The 21625-nt window shown below is 44.8% G+C and overlaps 1 protein-coding gene across 1 annotated transcript in view; it reads left to right on the top strand.

The window, feature by feature from the left end:
- Positions 1-490: 490 nt before the first annotated feature.
- FAIM2 (Fas apoptotic inhibitory molecule 2) overlaps positions 491-21625 on the top strand; it is a 38597-nt gene continuing 17462 nt past the window's right edge. Inside the window, exons 1-5 of the mRNA XM_077923823.1 lie at positions 491-907; positions 5359-5548; positions 15178-15278; positions 16069-16133; positions 19510-19563. Coding sequence (XP_077779949.1) covers positions 893-907; positions 5359-5548; positions 15178-15278; positions 16069-16133; positions 19510-19563 — 425 coding nt within the window. The 5' untranslated portion in view covers positions 491-892. The remainder of the gene's footprint in view (positions 908-5358; positions 5549-15177; positions 15279-16068; positions 16134-19509; positions 19564-21625) is intronic.

Here is a 21625-nt window from a genome sequence, read left to right as displayed (position 1 = left end):
GAGCTACATTTCCCAGCAGCTTCAATTCTCAGGATTCTTTGAAGGGGAATTGTTTTAAATATGTGGTGTGTCCACAGCCCCATAGCCAGCTGTTCAGAGAGGATTATATATGCACAAAGCCACTGTGTTGTTTTAAATGATTTTGAACTGTCCTATTGATTTATTTTTAAAAGGTATTCTGCATTTTACCATTGCAAATCTCTTTGGGATGTCTTTGGATGGGTGAAGTGATAAATGCAAACCTGATAAAACTATCTAGCTGACTATGTGAAAGTCAGAGTGGAAGCAAGGGCGTCTTTCCCTTCTGATGTGCAACACTGTGGTTCCCCAAGCTGCTCTGCTGCTAATCGCTCCCTGGGCTGCTGTTAGTAACGCAGCAAAGTGGTGCATTTAAGTCTTAGAAGAGCATCCTTCCCAGCTCTCCTCTGCATCACCTCCTCTCTTTCACCTCCCCTTTTGTTTGTTCACTCTGCGATTCTGGTCCTCCGCCGTTAAACTGCATTCTGCCATTTGCTGGGTTTGTCTCTCTGCGTGTGACACTGCATCACGCTCTGAAAGAAGCTACGTCAAAAGCTTGCACTGTCCTTCCTCGGCACCCCCACCTTTCTTTCTTGCATCTGCTTTCCTCAGCATCCCCCCCTGTTCAGCAGCTCGGGAATGGTAGATTCCCACCTCCACCACCAGAAGGGAGATGAGATCTAGATGTTGCTGGAATGTAAGAGCATCACCAGACCAGGCTGCAGAGGTTGAAGCGACACGCCAGGGAAAGAGCCAGCAAATAATACGTAGCCAGTCAGCTGCTGAGCAGAGGGGAGAAAAATAGCTATCCTCGCTCTCGCTTCCTGCGAAGTGCCATTCTCTCAAGCAGAGGAGCATCAGTCCATAGGAAAACATGACGCAGGGAAAGGTAGGTGGGGATCAGGACCAAATATGCCTTGCTTAATTCTAATAATCAAGCTGGCTTGTAGATGTTTGGCAGAATTAAGCGTGGTGTAAGGACAAGTGCAATTGTGGTGCTGAATTAATGCAACCTCACCATCTTTGTGTGTTTGTGTATGAGAGCAAATCATCCATCTGCTTGTTCTTTGCACCAAATCCCTGTTGCGAAAGAGAAAAAGCGGGGGGGGGGGATGTGGGAAGAGGTTTATTGCATGTCAGCGCAGGGCTAGTGACAGGATTGCTGTCAATCACCTCAACTTATCCCCTATCATCTCTCCCTGGGATTTGTGTTCCTCCCAGCCCTTTAAAAGTGCTCTTGAAACCTTGCAAGAATAAGAAATCCTGCTCTTACTCATTGCAGGAGATTGAACTGAAGGAGATTAAATTTCATCCATCACACCCCCTGGCCCTAGCCTCCCCAACCCCCCTATAAGAAATCAGTTGCCATGTAAAAGCAGCATCAGAGGGGCATTAAATGCATGTTTTAGTTTTTAGCCTCCTGTAGGTGTTAGAACCCTGGGCTGCTGGCTATGATGCAAGCAACAAATCTATGGTGGTTCAATTTTGGATGCTGCTGCAATCGCTTATGTTGTGTCTTCCATAATTCTGGGTCTCACCTGTGCGCAAAGGGAGTTATGTAATAGGGATGAGTTATCCCAAATGCTCCCTTGCTTGTGGAACTGGAATGTGGCCAGCAGGGTGTTGATGTCATACAATGAGATTCTACTCCCGTGCCTATACTAGAGGATGCGTATGAAATGCTAAATTTCTTGCACAAAGCTGGACCTAAGAAATCTCCTTTGCAAAGGTCCCCTTCCCTTTTCTTCTGCCCCCCCCCCTCCTCACCTTCTAGGCACTTGCTCCCTTTGAATTAGGTCACCTCAATCCAGATGGCACCACACTGACGCAACTCCTGGACAACTCCACACACCTCTGATTCATTTTGGCACTGCTGCTGATTGGCTCAGATTGTTCAGCTGCCATGTGTTGAGTTGTTATAATTATAGAAAGCTTTTGTGGGGTGGCTGCACTGCAAGACGGCTCTTGCTGCTGTGAAACAGCCGGGGGGTTTCATTAGCATTGTTTTTATGGAGCTGTGCTGTTGATTGTACAGGGTTGGAGTTGGGGACGCCAAATTGAGTGTCAGGCTGCACTAGGACCTAAATCCTTCTGAGGTCAATAGGGCTTATTTTGAATCTGTTATTCAAGATAGCGGTGCCAAGTGATGCTGGACCACAGAGTGTGTTGCTTCTGTTGTTTTAAGTATTTTTAACTGCTGTGAGACATTAGGGAGGACATGTGTTTTTTGTTCAAGCCACAGAAGCAGAGGCATAATTTGAAATACTATGGGCTGGATTATCCTGCAGTCTACAGGAGGGGTGGGGAACCTTTGGCCCACCAGATGCTGTTGAACTACAACTCCATGAGACCCAGCCAACGTGGCCAATGGAAAGGGATGATGGGAGCTGCAGTTCAGCAACATCTGGAGGGCCACAGGTTCCCCACCTCTGCATAGCTGTCAAGCGTCCCTTATTTGAAGGGACAGTCCCTTATCCCAGCGCCATGTCCCGCTGCTGTCCCTTATTGATGGATGTCCCTTAAATTTCCCGGGTTTCAAAGGAAGCAGCTCCTCTCCCTCCCTCCCTGCCGGCCAGGGAGGAGGGAGGCTCCATCTGTGTTGCTTGGCTGCCCGGCCTGCCCCCCTCCGGCCTCCTCTCACCAGCCTCAGCCCCTGGGAGCCCCTTCCCGCCGGGACTGGCGGGAGCCTCGGGCCCTTCCGCCACCATCCTCCTCGCGGCCGCCGAACTGAGCATCTCTGCCTGGGGCCTCCCCTCTGCCCGTCACTGCCGCTCCCGCTAGGCCGTACTGCGGCTGTGCCGCTGAAGGACCCGGATGAGATGGGCAGCCTGGCATGGCCTATGAATTGCTGAGGAGCCTTGAGAGGAGAGCGAGGGCAACCATAGAGAAAGCAGTTCCAAGAGAGGAGGAAGAGGAGGAGGCGGAGGCGTGGGCAGGTGTTCCAAGGGCTACAAGGGAAGGACCGCAAATGCTTCTCCCATAGATTTGTAGTGGTAGACTAGCATAGATGGTCTGATCTGTGGGTTTACTTCGGGCACTATTCCCCCCCCTTCCTCCCGCCCCACCTGATGGAATTGAGAGCTGCAGATGGAGCACGAGAGAAAAGATACACAACTGCAGCAGCATCTTCGTAGCTTGGACTTTGTTTTGCGTGAAAAGTGGTTGCTGTTTGTAGTTATTTAATTGCAGTGTTTCATCGGCTGGTGTCTTGAGCAGCAACCTCTGGAAACCAAGGGCTAAAAACTGGCGCTGCTCTCCAAAATTCTCTGGTCCCTTTTAACTTCGTATTTCAGCTGGTAGACTAAAATCCCTTATTTCGGCTGCTAGTCCCTTATTTTCAAATCTGTAAGTTGACAGCTATGCACCTCTGGTCTACAGATTGAACTCCTAGATGGCAAGGCTGAGCTTACAGTCTCACAAAAAGCCAGTGGATCAGTCTAGGGGCATGGGTAGGCAAACTAATGCCCGGGGGCTGGATCCAGCCCAATCGTCTTCTACATCTGGCCCTTGGACAATCCGGGAATCAGCATGTTTTTACATAAGTAGAATGTATCCTTTTATTTAAAATGCATCTCTGGGTTATTGTGGGGCATAGGAATTTGTTCATCCCCCCCCATCAAAATATAGTCCAGCCCCCCACAAGGTCTGAGGGACAGGGGACTGCTGCTGAAAAGTTTGCTGACCCCTGGTCTAGGGCAATGGACACATCTACGAAACAAAATGGAATACGACAACTGTGGGGAACCCACTGAGGCCTTCGAGATGTCATTAGACTACAACTTCCACCAGCCACAGCCAGGGATGGTGGGAGTTGTTGTCCAGCAACATCTAGAGGACCACAGCCCCTCGCTTGATATACATGAGGAAACAATGGCTTTCATGAAAAACGTAATGAGGAACCTTTTGCTATAACCCTACTAGTTCCCACTTGCTTCTTTAAAAGCACCACAAAGTTGAGCTTCTGGGTCAGGGACTGGCTGGATGAAGAAGAGTGGTGGGAGGCTCTGGAAGAACCCCCACAGGAAACCTCAGAGGAGGAAGCCTGTGAACCAGGGAACTTGTGGTGGGACATGGAAGATGGGTCAGAGGAAGGAGGAGGGTGGGGTGATGAAGAAGCAACAGGCTTGAGGGAGAGAGAGGAGCCACAGGTAGAAAGCCATTCAAGGGCAGGGCAGGAAGCAGAGGGAAGAAATTCAGGTTCAGGACCTGAAGCAGAGGAGGAAGGGGACAGGAGCTATGGCAGCTTCACGGGAACTGACAGGTCCCACTGTATTAAGCTCCCCTCCTGCCCTTGTCTCCAAGGACACACAAAGTTTTGCATGTAGCCAAACAAAGAGCACAGAGGGAACAAGAGGTTAAGGTTGTTTGGAAGACATACATCTAATGAAGAGATTTGGGCTTGCCAATCAGAAGGTTGGCGGTTCGAATCCCCGCGATGGAGTGAGCTTCCATTGCTTGGTCCCTGCTCCTGCCAACCTAGCAGTTCGAAAGCACAAAGTGCAAGTAGATAAATAGGTATCACTCCGACGGGAAGGTAAATGGCATTTCTGTGTGCTGCTCTGGTTCGCCAGAAGTGGCTTAGTCATGCTGGCCACATGACCCAGAAGCTGTCTGTGGACAAACGCCGGCTCCCTCAGCATATAGAGCGAGATGAGCGCACAACCCCAGAGTCGGTCACGACTGGACCTAATGGTCAGGGTTCCCTTTACCTTTACCTTAGGAGGTGCAGACAGGCAGTCTTGGCCACTGTGCTCCTGGAGGCAAGCTGTGCCCTGTGGTGCTCTCTGGATGTACTGTATGCTGTTTATCCTAATAAAAAGCTAACTTTACTTCAAGTCTCTGAATCTCCGTGCTGACCTGCATATGAACCACCTCTGCCATTAAAGTTCCCTCTTACGACTGTTGGCTAACATGCCATCATTGACAAGAGGTCTTAGGAAAAAATCATTTTCCAAGACCTTACTTGGTGTATATGAGAAATGAGCATGTCCTAAATCTGGGCAGTAGTCAATTTAGTTTACTCAAGGTGGAAAGACTCAGCATTTAGTTCAACCAAGGTTCACCACAGATCCATTGCTTAAACAGTATTGCCGTTCTTACTGGACATGGGAAAGCTGAGAAGGTCAGACCATTCTCTGTATATATGCCCCACCTCTTCTAGGCTAAGAGGGCAGCTGAAGCTCCCTTGGCCATGTGTCCCCTTAAAAAAATACTGGAACTGGAACTTTGTTTTGGTTGCCTCCTCTTTGTCCCATACAAAACACATGAGGGTTTTTTATTTATTTTCTTAAAAATAAAAACAAAAAATAATAATGTTCAATTTCCTATTTTGCTCTGCAGCTCTCCGTGAATAACAAGCCTGCAAACTCTGAAGGGCAGCAGGCAGATGCAGACAAAAAGGACAACACAAACGTCCCATCAGCTCCTCCAACATACGAAGAGGCGACCTCAGCAGAAGGACTGAAATCAGGGGCATTCCCTCCACCTCTGAACGTTCCTCTCCATCCAGCTTGGGCGTATGTGGATCCCAGTGAGTTTCCGCTTTCTCTTAGAATACAACCCTATGAATTTAATCAGACTTACTTTTGAGTAGATACACATAGTCTTGCACTGCTATTGACTTCTTACCCTGCATGAGTATTTGAGTATTTGTGGTGTCATTATGCAGTTATATGCAATTATTTATTTATAAAAATATTCATATCTCTATCTATCTATCTATCTATCTATCTATCTATCTATCTATCTATCTATCTATCTATCTATCTATCTATCTATATCTATCTATCTATCATCTATCTATCTATCTATCTATCTATCTATCTATCTATCTATCTATCTATCATCTATCTATCTATCATCTATCATCTATCTATCTATCTTTAATTAAAATGTCTCCATTAATTCATAGCTTTGTGGATAAGTTGGGAGCTCCTCCACTGCTACCTTTGTGGAAACTCTATAAATTATGTACTAGTTGTTAAGAGAACTGGGAGATTTGATTTCTCACAGCTCCGTATAAACTTGCCATTCTCTCTTGTTTCCCTGACTGAGGAGTCAAGAAGGGACAGTTTAATATCTTGTTGATATTTTGCTCTATGTTTGCTGGATTTTCTAAATTCTACAGACATTCTCCTTTGCTCAGTTAACATATAAGTTCTTTTTATTGCATCGTCTATTTAATAAATGTGTATTTATATGGAAAATGTTCGTGGTCATGTGCTTGCTGAAACATTACACTCAAACCAATTTAGGTTTTAAATGTTTTAAATGTTTACAGTGAACATGACTTTGTGTTTGAAAGCTTGAAATCCTCATTGTGTGAATGTATTCCTGCAATGAAAATAAAAATAATGTCCAGTTTTAAAATTCCCTGCACAGTACAAAGGGAACTGAGTAGTATCTAGGAAAGTACAAGCTATAAATCAACAAAACTTGCTGGTGGTAGTGGGGGAGAAAAGTAAATTTAAATTAAATTTTGGTTTGAAAATAAAGATTTAGGGGATGGATTGTAAGTAAAAATGAGCAGTCAAATCCAGATGGTTTTCCCCAGTTTGACAAAGGGACTCTGACTAACTGTAGAGCACAGATAAAATCCACAGGTAACAAGAGATCATTTCTTTCCATGTGAAAAAGCAAGAATGAGTGATTCATTCCACTGGTTTTTGAAATTCACAATAGGAAACAGATTAAGGTCGAAATCCTAACCCCCACTTACCTGAGAGTATGCCTCATTGAAGTTTTGGGATTTACTTCTGAGTAGAACATGGTTAGGCTTGCAATCAATGCATATAGGCTCCCTCTAGCAACAAACACTTCAGAAATTTAAAAAGCAGAGAGGCATCTATTGGGACACTGGCAATTCTACATCAGTGATATGTAAATAATGTATATTGCAAAACAATTTATGCATCTATATATGTATCATGTGAGCATGTTTAAAAAATATTTTCAGTTTCATGAGCTAAGATGAAGAGCATTTATAGCAGGTTTCCTCAACCTCGGCCCTCCAGATGTTTTCCCTACAACTCCCATGATCCCTAGCTAGCAGGACCAGTGGTCAGGGATGATGGGAATTGTAGTCTCAAAACATTTGGAGGGCCGAGGTTGAGGAAGCCTGATTAATAGCAAGAGTCCGTGCTGCAATAGGGCTTGAATGGGTGGACAGAAGAAAATCTGTTTGATAGTCCATTTTCAATGGATTCCTTGGGCATCCCTAACCATGCCCCAGGAAATCCTCAGTGAGGAACCAAAGGCCCCAGAGGGATGGGTGAGTTCATCTGCCACCTGAAGGTTCTAGTCCTGTGCCATCACAATGATGTCACCAAGGAGGGGCATGCAGCCTTTCAGAATGGTTACTCTCTCATTGATCTTCACATCTGCTTCTGGGTGCTGGAGCCTTCAGAGGACAATGGACATGTTTTTGCTACGTAAAAGCAGCAATAAGAAGAATACGCTCGAGAAATACAGTAAATGCGAATTTTCAGCTACTTAATTTATAGCTTGGATCTTAATGTTCCAATGGGTGTTGGGAGTTTAATACAAGGTCCAACTGAGTGACTATGAAAAGGTTTCAGTGAACGTTGGCTTTGGTTCAGGCGCTTATTCGTTCATTGATTCATTCCCCTCCCATCACCCTAAGGTCCCAGGCTGGGTTACGTAACACAACAGTAAAGCACAATATTAAAATCAGTTTTAAACAATTTACAGTCACAAAAATAAGGTGGGTCCTAAAAATATACACCTTAAGTGTCCCCCGGGGCGGCAGTGTCATTTGATTGTTCTTAATATGAATGCCCTGATTCCACAGGAGTTTGCTGCATAAAGCTTGCAACACAGTGGTGGAATCTAGTTACCAGCAAACCTGGGTTTAGGGTTGAATAGTGGGTGATAATTCAGAAAAGCAAAGGTATATTATTCACCTTTATCACATGTCTCATAATCCGGGCTCCCCCTCTCAAAGCACTCATTCTGGGTGACCAGCATTAAACCACTCCAACGATTCCAATATACACAGAGCTGGAACACAGCATTTGGATACTGGGGGCAAGCAACCAAATAGCAATCCCAATGGCTGTAAAATGATGTAGAGCAATCATAATGTTAATAATCCGAATAATCCAAATGTTGCTGCTATTTTTGGTATCCCCAAATCAGGTGACTGAGATGGGCTGCCTCACTCTGCCTAATGCTAGGGGTGGCTTTGAGTAGCATTGTGATTAATGAATATTTTGTTTTGCTGCGGTGGGTTAGAAATCTAATGGACATAATTCTTTTTTCTTTGACATGTTCTAATCTTCTCCCTGAAGTATTGCAAGTGGCCTAGTTTCAATATTTGCCCAAATTGATTCTGACCGCAATGAACCCTATTTTGTGGCTTGATCAACCGTAACCAAAGTATCCTATCGTTTTTTGAGGTCCCTTAGAATTAGGAATGTACGGCAACTCTAGGAAGGGGGTATTAATAGGAGGGAATTCTGTATGATACTTCCTCAAAAACTGCATCTCATGAACCTCTCTGACGTTGGTGAAACATCATTAGGGAGAGGCTGCCCGCAAGCTGGAAAGGGTGGTTTAGAATTAATAAGCCCCTAAGCTCCTTATCTGCAGCTCCCTTAAGACACTTAAACCTTGTTCATCTTTGCTTTCAGCCTGCTGCTTCACAACAGTTAAGTGTATCTGGAAATGAAGTTGGGCTTAGTAACAAAGAGCAGCAAGTTGCAATAGCCTATATAAATTCACAGAGGGATTGCATCATGGGTTGTTGACCACTAAAAACCCGTGCAATTAAATTTTTACAATTTTACATGCTTGACAATCCAGGCTCCCTCTCTCAAAAATCTAGCCTCTTTTATGGAAGAGAAAGGACCAAATGTCCAGTTTCCTCCCTGCCAAAAGTAGGAGGCCCACCCACACCCTCCCCTACCTACTTTTGCAAGTCAATTTATGCTATGCAGAGCAGATCATAATGTCCTACAAGCATAAAGGCAACCTACACATGAAATAAAAACATATGGCCAATAGTTCCTAGGTCACTACCACTTTAGCCTGTAGGTGGTTGAGGACTGCATGTTTGAAGGTTCCTTGCAATTTAAGAGTCCTGATAGAAGTTCTGGACCAAATGATTCATATGGAAAGTTTGGTCCAGATAGTAAGTTAACCACAAAAAGATGTAGCTCCAGGTAACAGCATCATGCCGGCAAAACTACAAGGTAGAGTAGAGCAGGACTGAGCAGGAGGTAGATTGCAAACTGCTGGTATGGCTTACAGCAATGTTCCCCAACCTTGGGCCTCCAGCTGTTTTTGGACTACAACTCCCATCATCCCTCGCTAGCAAGACCAGTGGTCAAGGATGATGGGAATTGTAGTCCAAAAACAGCTGGAGGCCCAAGGTTGGGGAACACTGGCTTACAGTATACCAGATGTATGGTATACTACTACTACTGGTATTATTTCTGGATGGCTTGAAGTAGATGGGCAAGGGTTTCCTACTCCCTTAGGGGGCTCAGAGGAAATGGTGTGGCAGTGGGGAACTACAGCTGCCTCATTCTGCCTAATATTGTCTGCTGATCCATTTCTAAGTCCAGTTCAAAGTCCTGTTGGTGACTGTGAATGCTTTAAGGGGGCTGGATATCGTAAGGGCTGCTGCTTCTGTTATGACTCCACCTGACTCCCAAGCCGTCCAGCACTTTATCTCGCACCTCTGGCTGAGAGGTGTTACCTTTGGATAATACCAACTTGTGGAAATCCATGGCTTAAGACTATCCATTTACCTTCCTCTCTATCTGCCTGTTACTATTACAGTACTTTATAAAAACCAGAGTCACAACTACCGTATTTTTCGCTCTATAAGACGCACCAGACCATAAGACACACCTTATATTCTGAATCCCAGAAGCCAGAACAGCAAGAGGGATCACTGCACAGCAATCCCTCTTGCTGTTCTGGCTTCAGCAATAGCTGCGCAGCCTGCATTCGCTCCATAAGATGCACACACATTTCCCCTTACTTTTTAGGAGGGGAAAAGTGCGTCTTATAGAGCGAAAAATACGGTAATTATTGATTTGGTTTTGCTGTTACTCTTGCTGACAAATATACCCACAACGTAACTGGCTGTGTTTAAATTCTTTGTGTATAAATTCTTTATACATCATATAAACATAACTCTTTTCACATTATCTAACTGAGTAGAAGCAATTAAGGACCAACATTTAGAACATGAAATACAAATAGATCAGTTTTTATATACGTAATGTCCAAATAGAAGCTTTTATGCTCCATGTACAGTGGTACCTCGGGTTACATACATGCTTCAGGTTAAAGATGCTTCAGGTTACAGACTCTGCTAACCCGGAAATAGTACCTCGGGTTAAGAACTTTGCTTCAGGATGAGAACAGAAATTGTGCTCTGGCGGCGCGGCAGCAGCGGGAGGCCCCATTAGCTAAAGTGGTGCTTCAGGTTAAGAACAGTTTCAGGTTAAGAATGGACCTCCAGAATGATTTACCGTACGTTCTTAACCCGAGGTACCACTGTATGCACAAATGAATCAGTTTTTTTAAACGTAATGTCCAAACAAAAGCTTTTTGTGTTCCACATATGTCTTAGCGAATACAAGTGTCAAACCTAATAACTTTAAGGAGCAGTACTTGCAAAAGATGAACTTTTCTTTGTAATGTTCCACATCTGCTTTTGCAAAGTATGGTTGTTGTATGCACGTTGTGGGTATATTTGTTAGTTGAATTTATGTAACTATCGGTTTGATAGTGTTGTGTTACTCTTGCTGAATCACATTGGAGTTTGCTGGTGGCTGTTTTATTTGTAGTGCTTGAATCTGAATTGCTGTTGTTTTCAAATGATGGCTTGTTAGCCATCTCGGAGTCCTGTATGGATGAAAACATGGGGTAAAATAATTTGGCTAAGCTGCAGAGCAGGGAGGGCTAGTGTGGTGCCCTCCAAGTGTTTGAGGCCAGCATAGCCAATGGTCAGGAATGATGAGAGCAATAACTGGAGAGCATCATACTGGTTGCTTCGGCTATAGTGTAGCTACCTGGTTCAAATACATAATTTCTATATACTCAAGAGTGGATTTCATGCTCTTTATTCAGCTCATAGTGGTGAGGAGGAATGAAAGTCCCCTCAAAGTATCTGCTTTATATACATTATTTACACAAAGGGCTGCACGTGATTGGCTAATTCCAGAATTCTCCTGTAGGCCAATCAGGTTGTGGATTCACTTCCATCTGGAGCCGGATTGGGTGGCTCCTGCAGACCAATCATACTGCTGCATTGTTCTAGGACCAATCAGACTGCTGCATTCTGAATTCTATTGTTCTAGGACCAATCAGACTGCTGCATTTTGGATCCTATTGTTCTAGGACCAATCAGACTGCTGCATTTTGGATCCTATTGTTCTAGGACCAATCAGACTGCTGCATTTTGGATCCTATTCAACTCAGAACATAACAACAGCAATAGAAAACAGAGTGAGCCTTGCACCAAACAAGCAAATCTTTCACCATTTTAAACCGAATAACATTGGAAGTTAGGCAATGAAGCAGTACGAACTCTGTAAATGAAGCAGACTGTTGTATCTTGGCCAAATTTGTCCCTGGTGTGGATAGAGTTGTCATAATAGGTGATGTCAAGATGGTATAGTCTGAGACAATTAAACCAAGCTGAGGGATTTCTTCTGCATTAGGCGTAAAGGAGAAATATTCCCTGGGAGACCCACCTCATATGCTCACAAGAAGACTTAATGCTCAGTAATAGGAAAAACCTCGGCCCCACAGCTGAAAAATAAAGGGCTAACCTGAGCCCTAATTGCAATATCTATATAGCCCATGATATGTATAGACACATATCCTTTTGTAGCAAAATGTCTGCCATGATTGGCTATGGTGGAGAAGAGGCAACTGTACTGCAGTATTTCCTGGAGGCAATAAACTGTATCTCTGCATTTTCTGCACACATTATATATATATTATTACCCACCATCACACAGTGGAGAAGGGATTTCAAAGGTACAATCACTGGAATGCCTTTAATTTCATCAACCCGCCCATATATTAAGATCTTTGGAGCAGGTTCTTCTCCAGTTATAGGTGGAATACAATATGTATACAGTGGTAAAGGTAAAGGTACCCCTGCCCATACGGGCCAGTCTTGCCAGACTCTAGGGTTGTGCGCCCATCTCACTCTATAGGCTGGGGGCCAGCGCTGCCCGCAGACACTTCCGGGTCACGTGGCCAGCGTGACAAGCTGCATCTGGCGAGCCAGAGCCGCACACGGAAACGCCGTTTACCTTCCCGCTAGTAAGCGGTCCCTATTTATCTACTTGCACCCGGGGGTGCTTTCGAACTGCTAGGTTGGCAGGCGCTGGGACCGAGCAACGGGAGCGCACCCTGCCGCGGGGATTCGAACTGCGATCTTTCGATCGGCAAGTCCTAGGCGCTGAGGCTTTAACCCACAGCGCCACCCGCGTCCCTGTATACATTGGTACCTTGGGTTAAGTACTTAATTCATTCTGGAGGTCTGTTCTTAACCTGAAACTGTTCTTAACCTGAAGCACCACTTTAGCTAATGGGGCCTTCTGCCGTGCTGCTGCTGCGCAATTTCTGTTCTCATCCTGAAGCAAAGTTCTTAACCCGAGGTACTATTTCTCGGTTAGCAGAGTCTGTAACCTGAAGCGTCTGTAACCCGAGGTACCACTGTATTAAAAAGATAGGCCCTTTGCTGTGCTGGCACTTCAGCTATGAAATGCTCTCCTGTGGGAGATATGCCTAGCATCAGTTCTATATTCTGTTTGGCGCCTTAAAAAATAATAATAAACTTTTAAAAAATAAATAAATTTCAAATACATTTTTAAATATTGTTGAGTTTTTGGTCCCCTCAATTTTATTATAATTTTGTTGAATTTCTTTTGAGTTCATTTACACTATTTTAATACCACACTGCATATTTCAAGTGTTTACCTATACAACTCCGTAATCTACTTTTGGATAAAGGCATGGTTTATACATTCTTAAAATTAATAAGTATGTATTTTATTTCCCCCCAATCCCCCCCTATTTTCAAAAGAGATATTTGGGTCATGGTGAATGAAAATGCTCAGTGAAAAGATCAGCTCAGCTCAATATATGATGGCAATGAAGAAAGGCAACTTCCATTCTGGATGGTGGTAGGAAAGGGTTTGAAAATAAAACGAACCACTATCATAATGGCATCATATAAATCTATGGTGCAGTCACTTTTGGAATACAGTGTACTGTGCTGGTCATTCCATCTCAGAAAGGATTATTGTAAAGTTGGAAAGGGGCAGGAAACAGGTGAATTACCTTCCTTATGAAAAAGACTAAAGTGTGTATTGTTTTCAGTTTAGAGGGGGGGGAATCACAAGGGATACATAGTAGAGGTTTTTCACAGTGTAACAGCACTGAATAGGTGTTGGTATCTTGTTGTTATATTTCTTCAAAATCTTTAAATGGGTTTCATTAAGAAATATCCATGGATAACAACAAATCTGAATGCTTATTCAAGGAACAATGGAAAATTCACATTAAACCAAAGTCTGAGACAAATGAGATTTGAGCTGATCTCCCGAGTCCATTCCCACAAAGGATAGGGGGGAAATCTAATCCAGTTCACATTAAAAAGCGCACTTAGCTAATTCACACTTTCTGAAAACAACACACAAACTAAAGCAGGGCCTGCCTTCAAAATTCGCACTTCTCTGAATATTGCAGTGCAGTTGTCCAGCTAAGTAATGTGTACAAAAAGGCATACACTAGTATAAAGTTCACACACACACACACACACACACACACACCAAGCACATTTTGTTCAGAACTGGAAAGTCCTGTGAAATGTCCTCTTTCTTGGGACATTCACATGATCCTGAGAGTACAAAGTCTACCTGGGCTCCCCAGGCCCTGTGGCCTTTTGATCCTATTTTGTGTTTCTTTGGTAAGAACTGGAACATGCAATTTTCATTGTTTTGCTGGGTTTGCTACTCTTCCCCCCCCCCCTTATATCTTTGATCTATGATACTGTCACCTGTGACATCTTTTTAAACTGTTCATCTTGAAGATGGTAACTTTCCATTCACTTCACCCTCAAAAGGGAATCAAATGTTGGCCTTTTCCCCCAACCTGCAAAGAATTTGTTTTGGTCCCCATTAACCGAAGCCACAATCTAACCAAATACTCCAGCTTAATACACTGGCACAGTTCACACATCACACATGTTTTCTATTAACATGCTGATCTGGGCTACTCTTATCCCTGCTAGCACATGGGAGAGACAAACCATGATCTCTAGCTTAGCATCACATCTAAAGCTAGAGATTTGGCTTGTTTTGCTCAATGAAGAACAAAGTGTTGTCTTCTCAGACAAATTTGGCAAAACGTGGGTAGATCTTTATCTGATATACGGACACAGAATCAATGAAATATACAAGTCTCATTCAATGTTGCTGGCTAAATCCAGGGAACATAAATGTTAACCATTTTATGATGGTTAATATTAACCATTTTATAATGTCTGAAGAAAGCTTATGTATCAACAAGAAGTAAGTAAGTTTGGGGGTTTTGTTTATCTTTGTTTTGTTTTGCAAAGGCCTTTGGTTTTATGACATAAAGTTCATTCATACCTGATCCTTTTTGTGTGGTAGAACATTAAAAAAAGGTAAAGGACCCCTGACAGTTAAGTCCAGTCGTGAACGATTCTGGGGTTTCGGTGCTCATCTCGCTTTACTGGCCGAGGGAGCTGATGTTTGTCTGCAGACAGTTTTTCCGAGTCATGTGGCCAGCATGACTAAGCTGCTTCTGGCGAAACCAGAGCAGTGCATGGAAACACTGTTTACCTTCCCACCGGAGTGGTACCTATTTATCTACTTGCACTTTGATGTGCTTTTGAACTGCTAGGTTGGCAGGAGCTGGCATTGTGTTTTTGTTAATGGCAGTTGAATATGCAAATACTGACCTGCCATAGAAAACATCATCTGACTTGCTGCAAACTTTAGGGAAACCAGTGACAGAATGTCCTAGTGGTATTAATGTGCCTGGAAGATTTTGTGCTTCTTTGAAGAGAGATGTGCCCTACTTGCCCCCAGAAGAGCAGTGGAGCAAAGCTTGACATGTCTTGCTTTTCATCCTTTTCAGGCTCCAGTCCCAACTATGGCAGTGGATTTTCGGGGGACACTGAGACACTCACAACTTTCAGCTGGGATGACCGCAGTGTGCGCAGGGTGTTCATTAGGAAGGTAATGTCTTTTACAGTCAACCTTCCTCCATACTGTATGGAACAAGGGTGTCCAACATGCTTCTTGCTCTAGGCTCACTTATAAGAAGAAGAGGAGTTTGGACTTGATATCCCGCCTTTCACTCCCCTTAAGGAGTCTCAAAATGGCTAACAATCTCCTTTCCCTTCCTCCCCCACAACAAACACTCTATGAGGTGAGGCTGAGAGACTTCAGAGAAGTGTGACTAGCCCATATCACCCAGCAGCTGCATGTGGAGGAGCGGAGACACGAACCCGGTTCCCCAGATTACGAGACTACCACTCTTAACCACTACACCATGCTGGCTCTTATCCAGTTTGCCTCCCTATCCAGTTACATGTGGGTGGGAGTGGGGTTGGAGACCTATGGGTGTGATCCCATATAGGCCACAGGACTTTGCGTTTGTGTCACTGGTGTGTGTCATGTGAACCCCCTTCAAGAAACATAGCTGATGGAAAGGGCTATGCAGATAGCTTTGATTCTTAATGGCTCACATCCCACAAGGAAGGATTGTGTCAAACTATGGGCTGAATTCAACTAAGTTGTTGCACTATTGGAAACCAGCACAATTAGGCCTGCTGTTGCAGCAGGATTTGCCCCCTCCCTGTGCAGTTGCTCAGGAGGTTCAGGAGAACCTCCACAATGGGTGGGGGGAGGAAGAGGGAGAATCATTTTTGCACTGATGGAACGATTGCCTTAGCACAGTGTTGAATTCTACCTTTTGTTTCTAAGCATCAGCCATGCTGATTCAATCCTTTCCCCCCAATTTTAGGTTTACAGCATCCTTTTGATTCAGCTTCTTGTTACAGTTGCCATTGTGGCCCTCTTCACCTTCTGGTAAGTCTCTGGCCCACTAAGAAGCATTTTGCTTTAGGTGCCTTTTGTGCTTTGGCTAATGTTTCCTGATGGTAGTACTGTTAGTAGTATTATTTCTTCCTGTGCATGGGGAATAAAAGGAGCAAACTATGCACGACTTTCTGTCTTGTGGACTATCTTGCAAACGTCTAAGTCCGTGGACTGGCATTCAAGCTGACACACTTGATCGATGATATATTATTTCTTTGTTTGTTTTATTGTGTGTCTGGAGCCTTAAACAGAATGATAGCAGACTACAGGAAGGTATTAATAGCTTCCCTCAAAATTTCTGGGATATTTTAACCAAAGAGGAGCATCCACAATGGCCTTGAACATTGCTTTCAGGAGCAGCCAGTGTGTTACCCACCAGATGCTGTCGGACTCCAACTCCCATTGGCCCCATCCAGCATGACTAATTGCAAAGGATGATGGGAGTTGCAGTTCACATTTGGAGGGTACCATCTTGGCTACCCCTGTTCTAGGTGAGAATTGGTAGCACCTAGGAATGGATCTGTCAGTTTCTGGTTCTCTCAGTTTCTCATTTCTCCAATTATAAATTCACGTTATTCCTAACAAACATATTTTTGTATGCAGTTTTGACTAAGGTACATATTTTCTGCAGGCAATTTCTCCTAATATAATGCATTTTTGTATGTTACTTTCACGAACATATTCATTTTTTATGCACATTTCCCCATAATATATGCCTTCTTTTGTAAACATTGGGTGCTTGGAGACCTGCACTGCAAATTTTGCCTAAGTGCAAATTTCAAAGGGCGACTTGTGTTTCGCTTCTCGTATTGTTTCAGAAAGTGTGGATTTGATCAATTCAGCTTTATATGCAAACTGAATTGAATTGCTCCTCCATCCTTGGTGGCAGCTCCGTTCAATAGCTATATGTTCCACCAATATGTATCAAGAATGACGGGAATCTCATACATTAGAGTCTGTGGAATCAGTGAAATTTGTTGAAAACATTCATAGCCTGTCTTTCTACATGCTTAAGCTGGCTCACAAAACTAAGATAAAATCAAATAATAATAATAATTTTTTATTTATTTATATCCCGCCCTCCCCAGTCGAAGCCGGGCTCAGGTCAGCTAACAACAATAAAATAGTACAACATTCTAAAATCATTTCATTATAAAATTAATTCAAATCAAATTGATGGCAACCATTAAGCTAAAGTTCTGTGAAAGGAGGGAGTCAGGCTGTGCCCTGGCCAAAGGCCTGGTGGAACAGTTCTGTCTTGCAGGTCCTGCGGAAAGATGTCAAGTCCCGCATGGCCCTAGTCTCTTGTGACAGAGCATTCCACCACATCGGTGCCACAGCCGAAAAAGCCCTGGCTCTAGTTGAGGCCAGCCTAACCTCTCTGTGGCCTGGGACCTTCAGGATGTTTTTGATTGAAGACTGCAAGTTCCTCTGTGGGACATACCAGGAGAGGCAGTCCCGTAGGTACGAGGGTCCTAGGCTGTATAGGGATTTAAAGGTTAAAACCAGCACCTTAAACCTGATCCTGTACCCCACCGGGAGCCAGTGCAGCTGGTATAGCACTGGGTGAATGTGATCTCGCAGCGAGGACCCCGTAAGGAGTCTCGCCGTGGCATTCTGCACCCGTTGGAGTTTCTGGGTCAGTCTCAAGGGCAGCCCCACGTAGAGTGAAAGAAAGATGGGTGTATGTTCTTTGTGCTTTTGTGAAGGGAGCACCCCTGACCTTCATACCACACTGTTCAGGGCCCATGAGGTGGGGTGAAGCAGCTGCCTCGGGTGGCCCAAACCCAAGAGGTGGTGCCTCCATGAGTGCTTCTCTGCCTCCGGTGAGACCTTGCTGAAATCTCACGAGATCTCGTGGAGTGCATGAGATCCCCCTGGAAACTGCTGCCACTGCTTCACGGGCACTGCTGTACCACCCTGGTAAGGGAGGCTTCAGTGGTGGGGCGGAGTGACAGCACAGTGGCACATTCCCATTTCGTCTCAGGCAGCAAAACCCCCTCCCTGGGTGAGATACATTGGAGATCACCCTTTTTTTGTCCCTAGCAGCTGTATCTGGAAGAAGAAAGCATTAGGACTCTGCAACACCGTTTGGTGCACTTTTATTCATAGCCTCGGTTTTCAGCGGCCACCTGTCTGATGCTCAAATGGCAGAGGTGGTGGATGCAAAGGCTTACCTGCATCAAATTGCATGTCACATGAATAATACATTGGTATCGCTTGAGACTTTTCAAGCCACTTAATCACCTGGCTACAAAGCCAACAGCCATTTCCCTGGAGTAGAATAAAGCAAATAAATTGACGGCATTATGCTGATTGTGATGCCCTCTTCAATTATTTTTGAGGCTGTGTGGAAACTGAGAGCATCAACCCCACCCCACCCCTTTCCTCAAACACTGGGTGGTTTAAGCGGGGCTTGCTGTTTGCAGGGTCTTGCTCAGTAAAAGTACATGAAGCATTTATTTCCCACAAATCGGTGTATAGCTGCACAGAAAAAATGCCTCAGAATAAGCCCCTCCTAGCACTGTCGATAGACCATTCCTTTGCACTGATGCTGGGGTGAGTGACCCAGTTCTCCAGTGCTAACACAGCAGCAGCCTGTTACACAAGATACTAAGAACATTCTGACTAGACCCAGATCTGATACGGCCCTGTAACTAGACTCAACAACAGAGTGGCTTGCTTTTTTGTTTGTTTTGTTGGCCAACCTTCCTGAGGTCACATGGCAGCAGTGGGTGTGGCTAATCATATTCTCATGCAAACTGCTTATATGCATGTACACACAGTCAGATGCACACCCAGGACCCCTTTTTGGGTAAACCATGCAGATCACCTGATACTGCAGCCTCTCTGCTCATCAGATGATCAATCTGATGACTGGAAAGGGGATACTTTGCCTTCCCATCAGGGTGCTGGGCTCCACCCAGCCCAGCATTGTGTCTACTTTTATTTTTGTTTCGTTTTAACCTTCTAATGCTGAATTCTAAATTTTTGTAACCTGCCCTGAGATCTCCTGGTGAAGGATGGATAATATATCTAACAACAACAACTTTTTAAATCTGATACTAAAATTGGTGGGGCCTTGGGAGAGCCAAAAAAATTGCTGGGAAGAGGGTGGTGGATCAGGCTCCCTCTAGTTGTCCGTATTGTACACCAGTGTCAAGATTTAGCAGCAGAGGACACAATGTTACAGCCACAGTGTGGATGGGGAGGAGAGGGAGGCAAGAGGCAATGGTTGGGTGGAGGGTGTTTGGTTTGGTGTGCCTCCTACAGGCCATGGGCAAGCGGTTGAGATGCCAGAATCACAGGTGCCCTGCTCTCTTTGAATTGCTCTCATGTGCCTTGTCTTTCTCTTTCTTTGCTGCAGTGAACCAGTCCAAACATATATCCAAGCAAATCCAGCCTGGTACTGGGCTTCCTAGTAAGTACTGGCTTTATCTCAGAAATAAGCTCCATCTCTCTTTACATTCTTATTTAATATATAAGGCAAGTTTAGTTATTTTGTAGGCCCAGTACAAGAGTTATTGATGGACAGGCGGACATAGGAAAACAAAAGCAACCTTAAGAACAAGCTAAAGGGTAGAGTCTGAGCTCCAACCCATAATAATCCTGCTCAAAATGACCCTATCATAGCTGTCAACCGTCCCTTATTTGGCGGGAAAGACCCTTATCCCAGCGCTGTGTCCCGCTGCTGTCCCTTATTCATGATGTCCCTTAAATTTCCAGGGTTTCAAAGGAAGCAGCTCCTCTCCCTCCCTCCCTCCCTGCCGGCCAGGGAGGAGGGAGGCTCCAACTGTGTTGCTTGGCTGCGTTGCTCACCCAATAAGGAGTCTAAGAACGACTGGGGATGGAACTTGCATGCCTTGTGCTGATCAAATCGGCCGCGTTGCCTGGGGACTTGCCTTTGCTCAGCGCTTCCCGGCGGAGAGGTGACAGTGGTTTTCCTTGCTGCATCCCCTTTGCCGGGTTGCTGCGCTGTGGGAACCACTGCTTGAGGCTTTGTTTGGCTGCTTGCTGGGCTTTCTGCCTTTAGCTCGGAGGGGCTCAGAAGTTGAACATACCTGTGTTCTGAAAATCCCTTATTTTGGCTGCTGATCCCTTATTTTCGAGGCTGCTGGTCCCTTATTTTCAAATCTGTAAGTTGACAGCTATGGACCCTATGGCTTCAGTGGCACTGGGAATAGTCATACAGCTGGGGCTCACCAGGTGAATGTAATGCTAGGCGGGAGAAAATGGAGCATCATTTCATTTACAAATTCTCTAGAAAACCAAAGACCCGTTCCAAAGGTTTATACTAACTTGTGGATCATTTAATTGGGAACATGTGTTACAGATGTATACTGTTATTACTTGTGGTGTATGTATGGGACTGTTTTAGGAGGTCTTTGGGGAAATAAAATAAAGAGGAAAAAGAAATAGGCAAACACTTTCAGCCCTTTTTGGCCCAAAGTGGGCAGAGTCAGGGGTGGAGCTTTCATTAAGCCCCACCCCATTTTAGTTGAGCCCTGGAGATGAGGAGGAAGGAACCCCCTTAGTGTGCAGTGGGAAAGAGTACAGGGAGAGGAGGACCCTAGACATCTTTCCCTCTATGATTGAGTCCCTGGGGGGAAAGAGTTGGGAGACAGCGGACTTACAAGCAGACCCCTGACCTGCTGGTTTGGACCTACAATAAACAATGGTTTATTGAAACCTCAGAAGGCAGAGGGGTTCATCATTCCCTTCCCCCTCTCCATGATCAGCAAACAATGCAAAATAGCAGAGAAATGCAGGTTCAGTGCTACAAGGGAGATGGTGCAGGTGCACTGGCAGACGAAGGTGGGCCCGGGGGGCAGTCTGCCCCGGGTATCATCCAGGGGGTGCCATCACAGCCATGGTGCTTGCCAAGCACGCCGGGAAACTCGGCGCTTGCCGCACACACTCCCAACACGTGCCACGCCCCCTGGGATGCATGCCATGCCCCCGGGATGTGCGCCACATCTTCTGGGATGTAGCTTCGCCACTGTGCAGGTGTGCACAGTTAATGCCAGCCTGGCTTTTCTTTACACAGCACTAGAGAAGCAACAGGCAAGGTGTAACCAAGGATGGGTAGTTAGAAAGCACCGAAGAAAAACTCTGTGGAGAGGGCCGTGTAGCTCAGAGGTAAAGTTTAGGGTTAACCACTTTAGAACATGAGCATCATACAGGAAAGAGGAGTACCACCTTCTATGCAACATGGTTTGGTTTAATTCAATACGCACAATCCATTGAACGTGGCTTTCGCCCACCAAGAACACATGGAACACTGGGGAAAGACACTTTCAATCCATTACTTTATTGATGCTTGTGAAAATCTAGAGCTGGACAGAAGCCATATCTTACCTAGGTGCAAATCTGCCCTCTGGGAGTGGAGGGTTGGAGGGAGTTTTATTTGTTGTTGCTGCTGCTATGCAAATCTGCTTAGGTTTGCAAAATAAATAAAATATGTTTTCATTTAAAAAGAACCA

This window comes from Podarcis muralis, chromosome 2 (assembly GCF_964188315.1).
Source record: "Podarcis muralis chromosome 2, rPodMur119.hap1.1, whole genome shotgun sequence".
NCBI classification, from domain to species: Eukaryota; Metazoa; Chordata; class Lepidosauria; order Squamata; family Lacertidae; genus Podarcis; species Podarcis muralis.
Note: the sequence above shows the minus strand (reverse complement) of the source record. Positions and strands in the feature narration are given on the sequence as shown.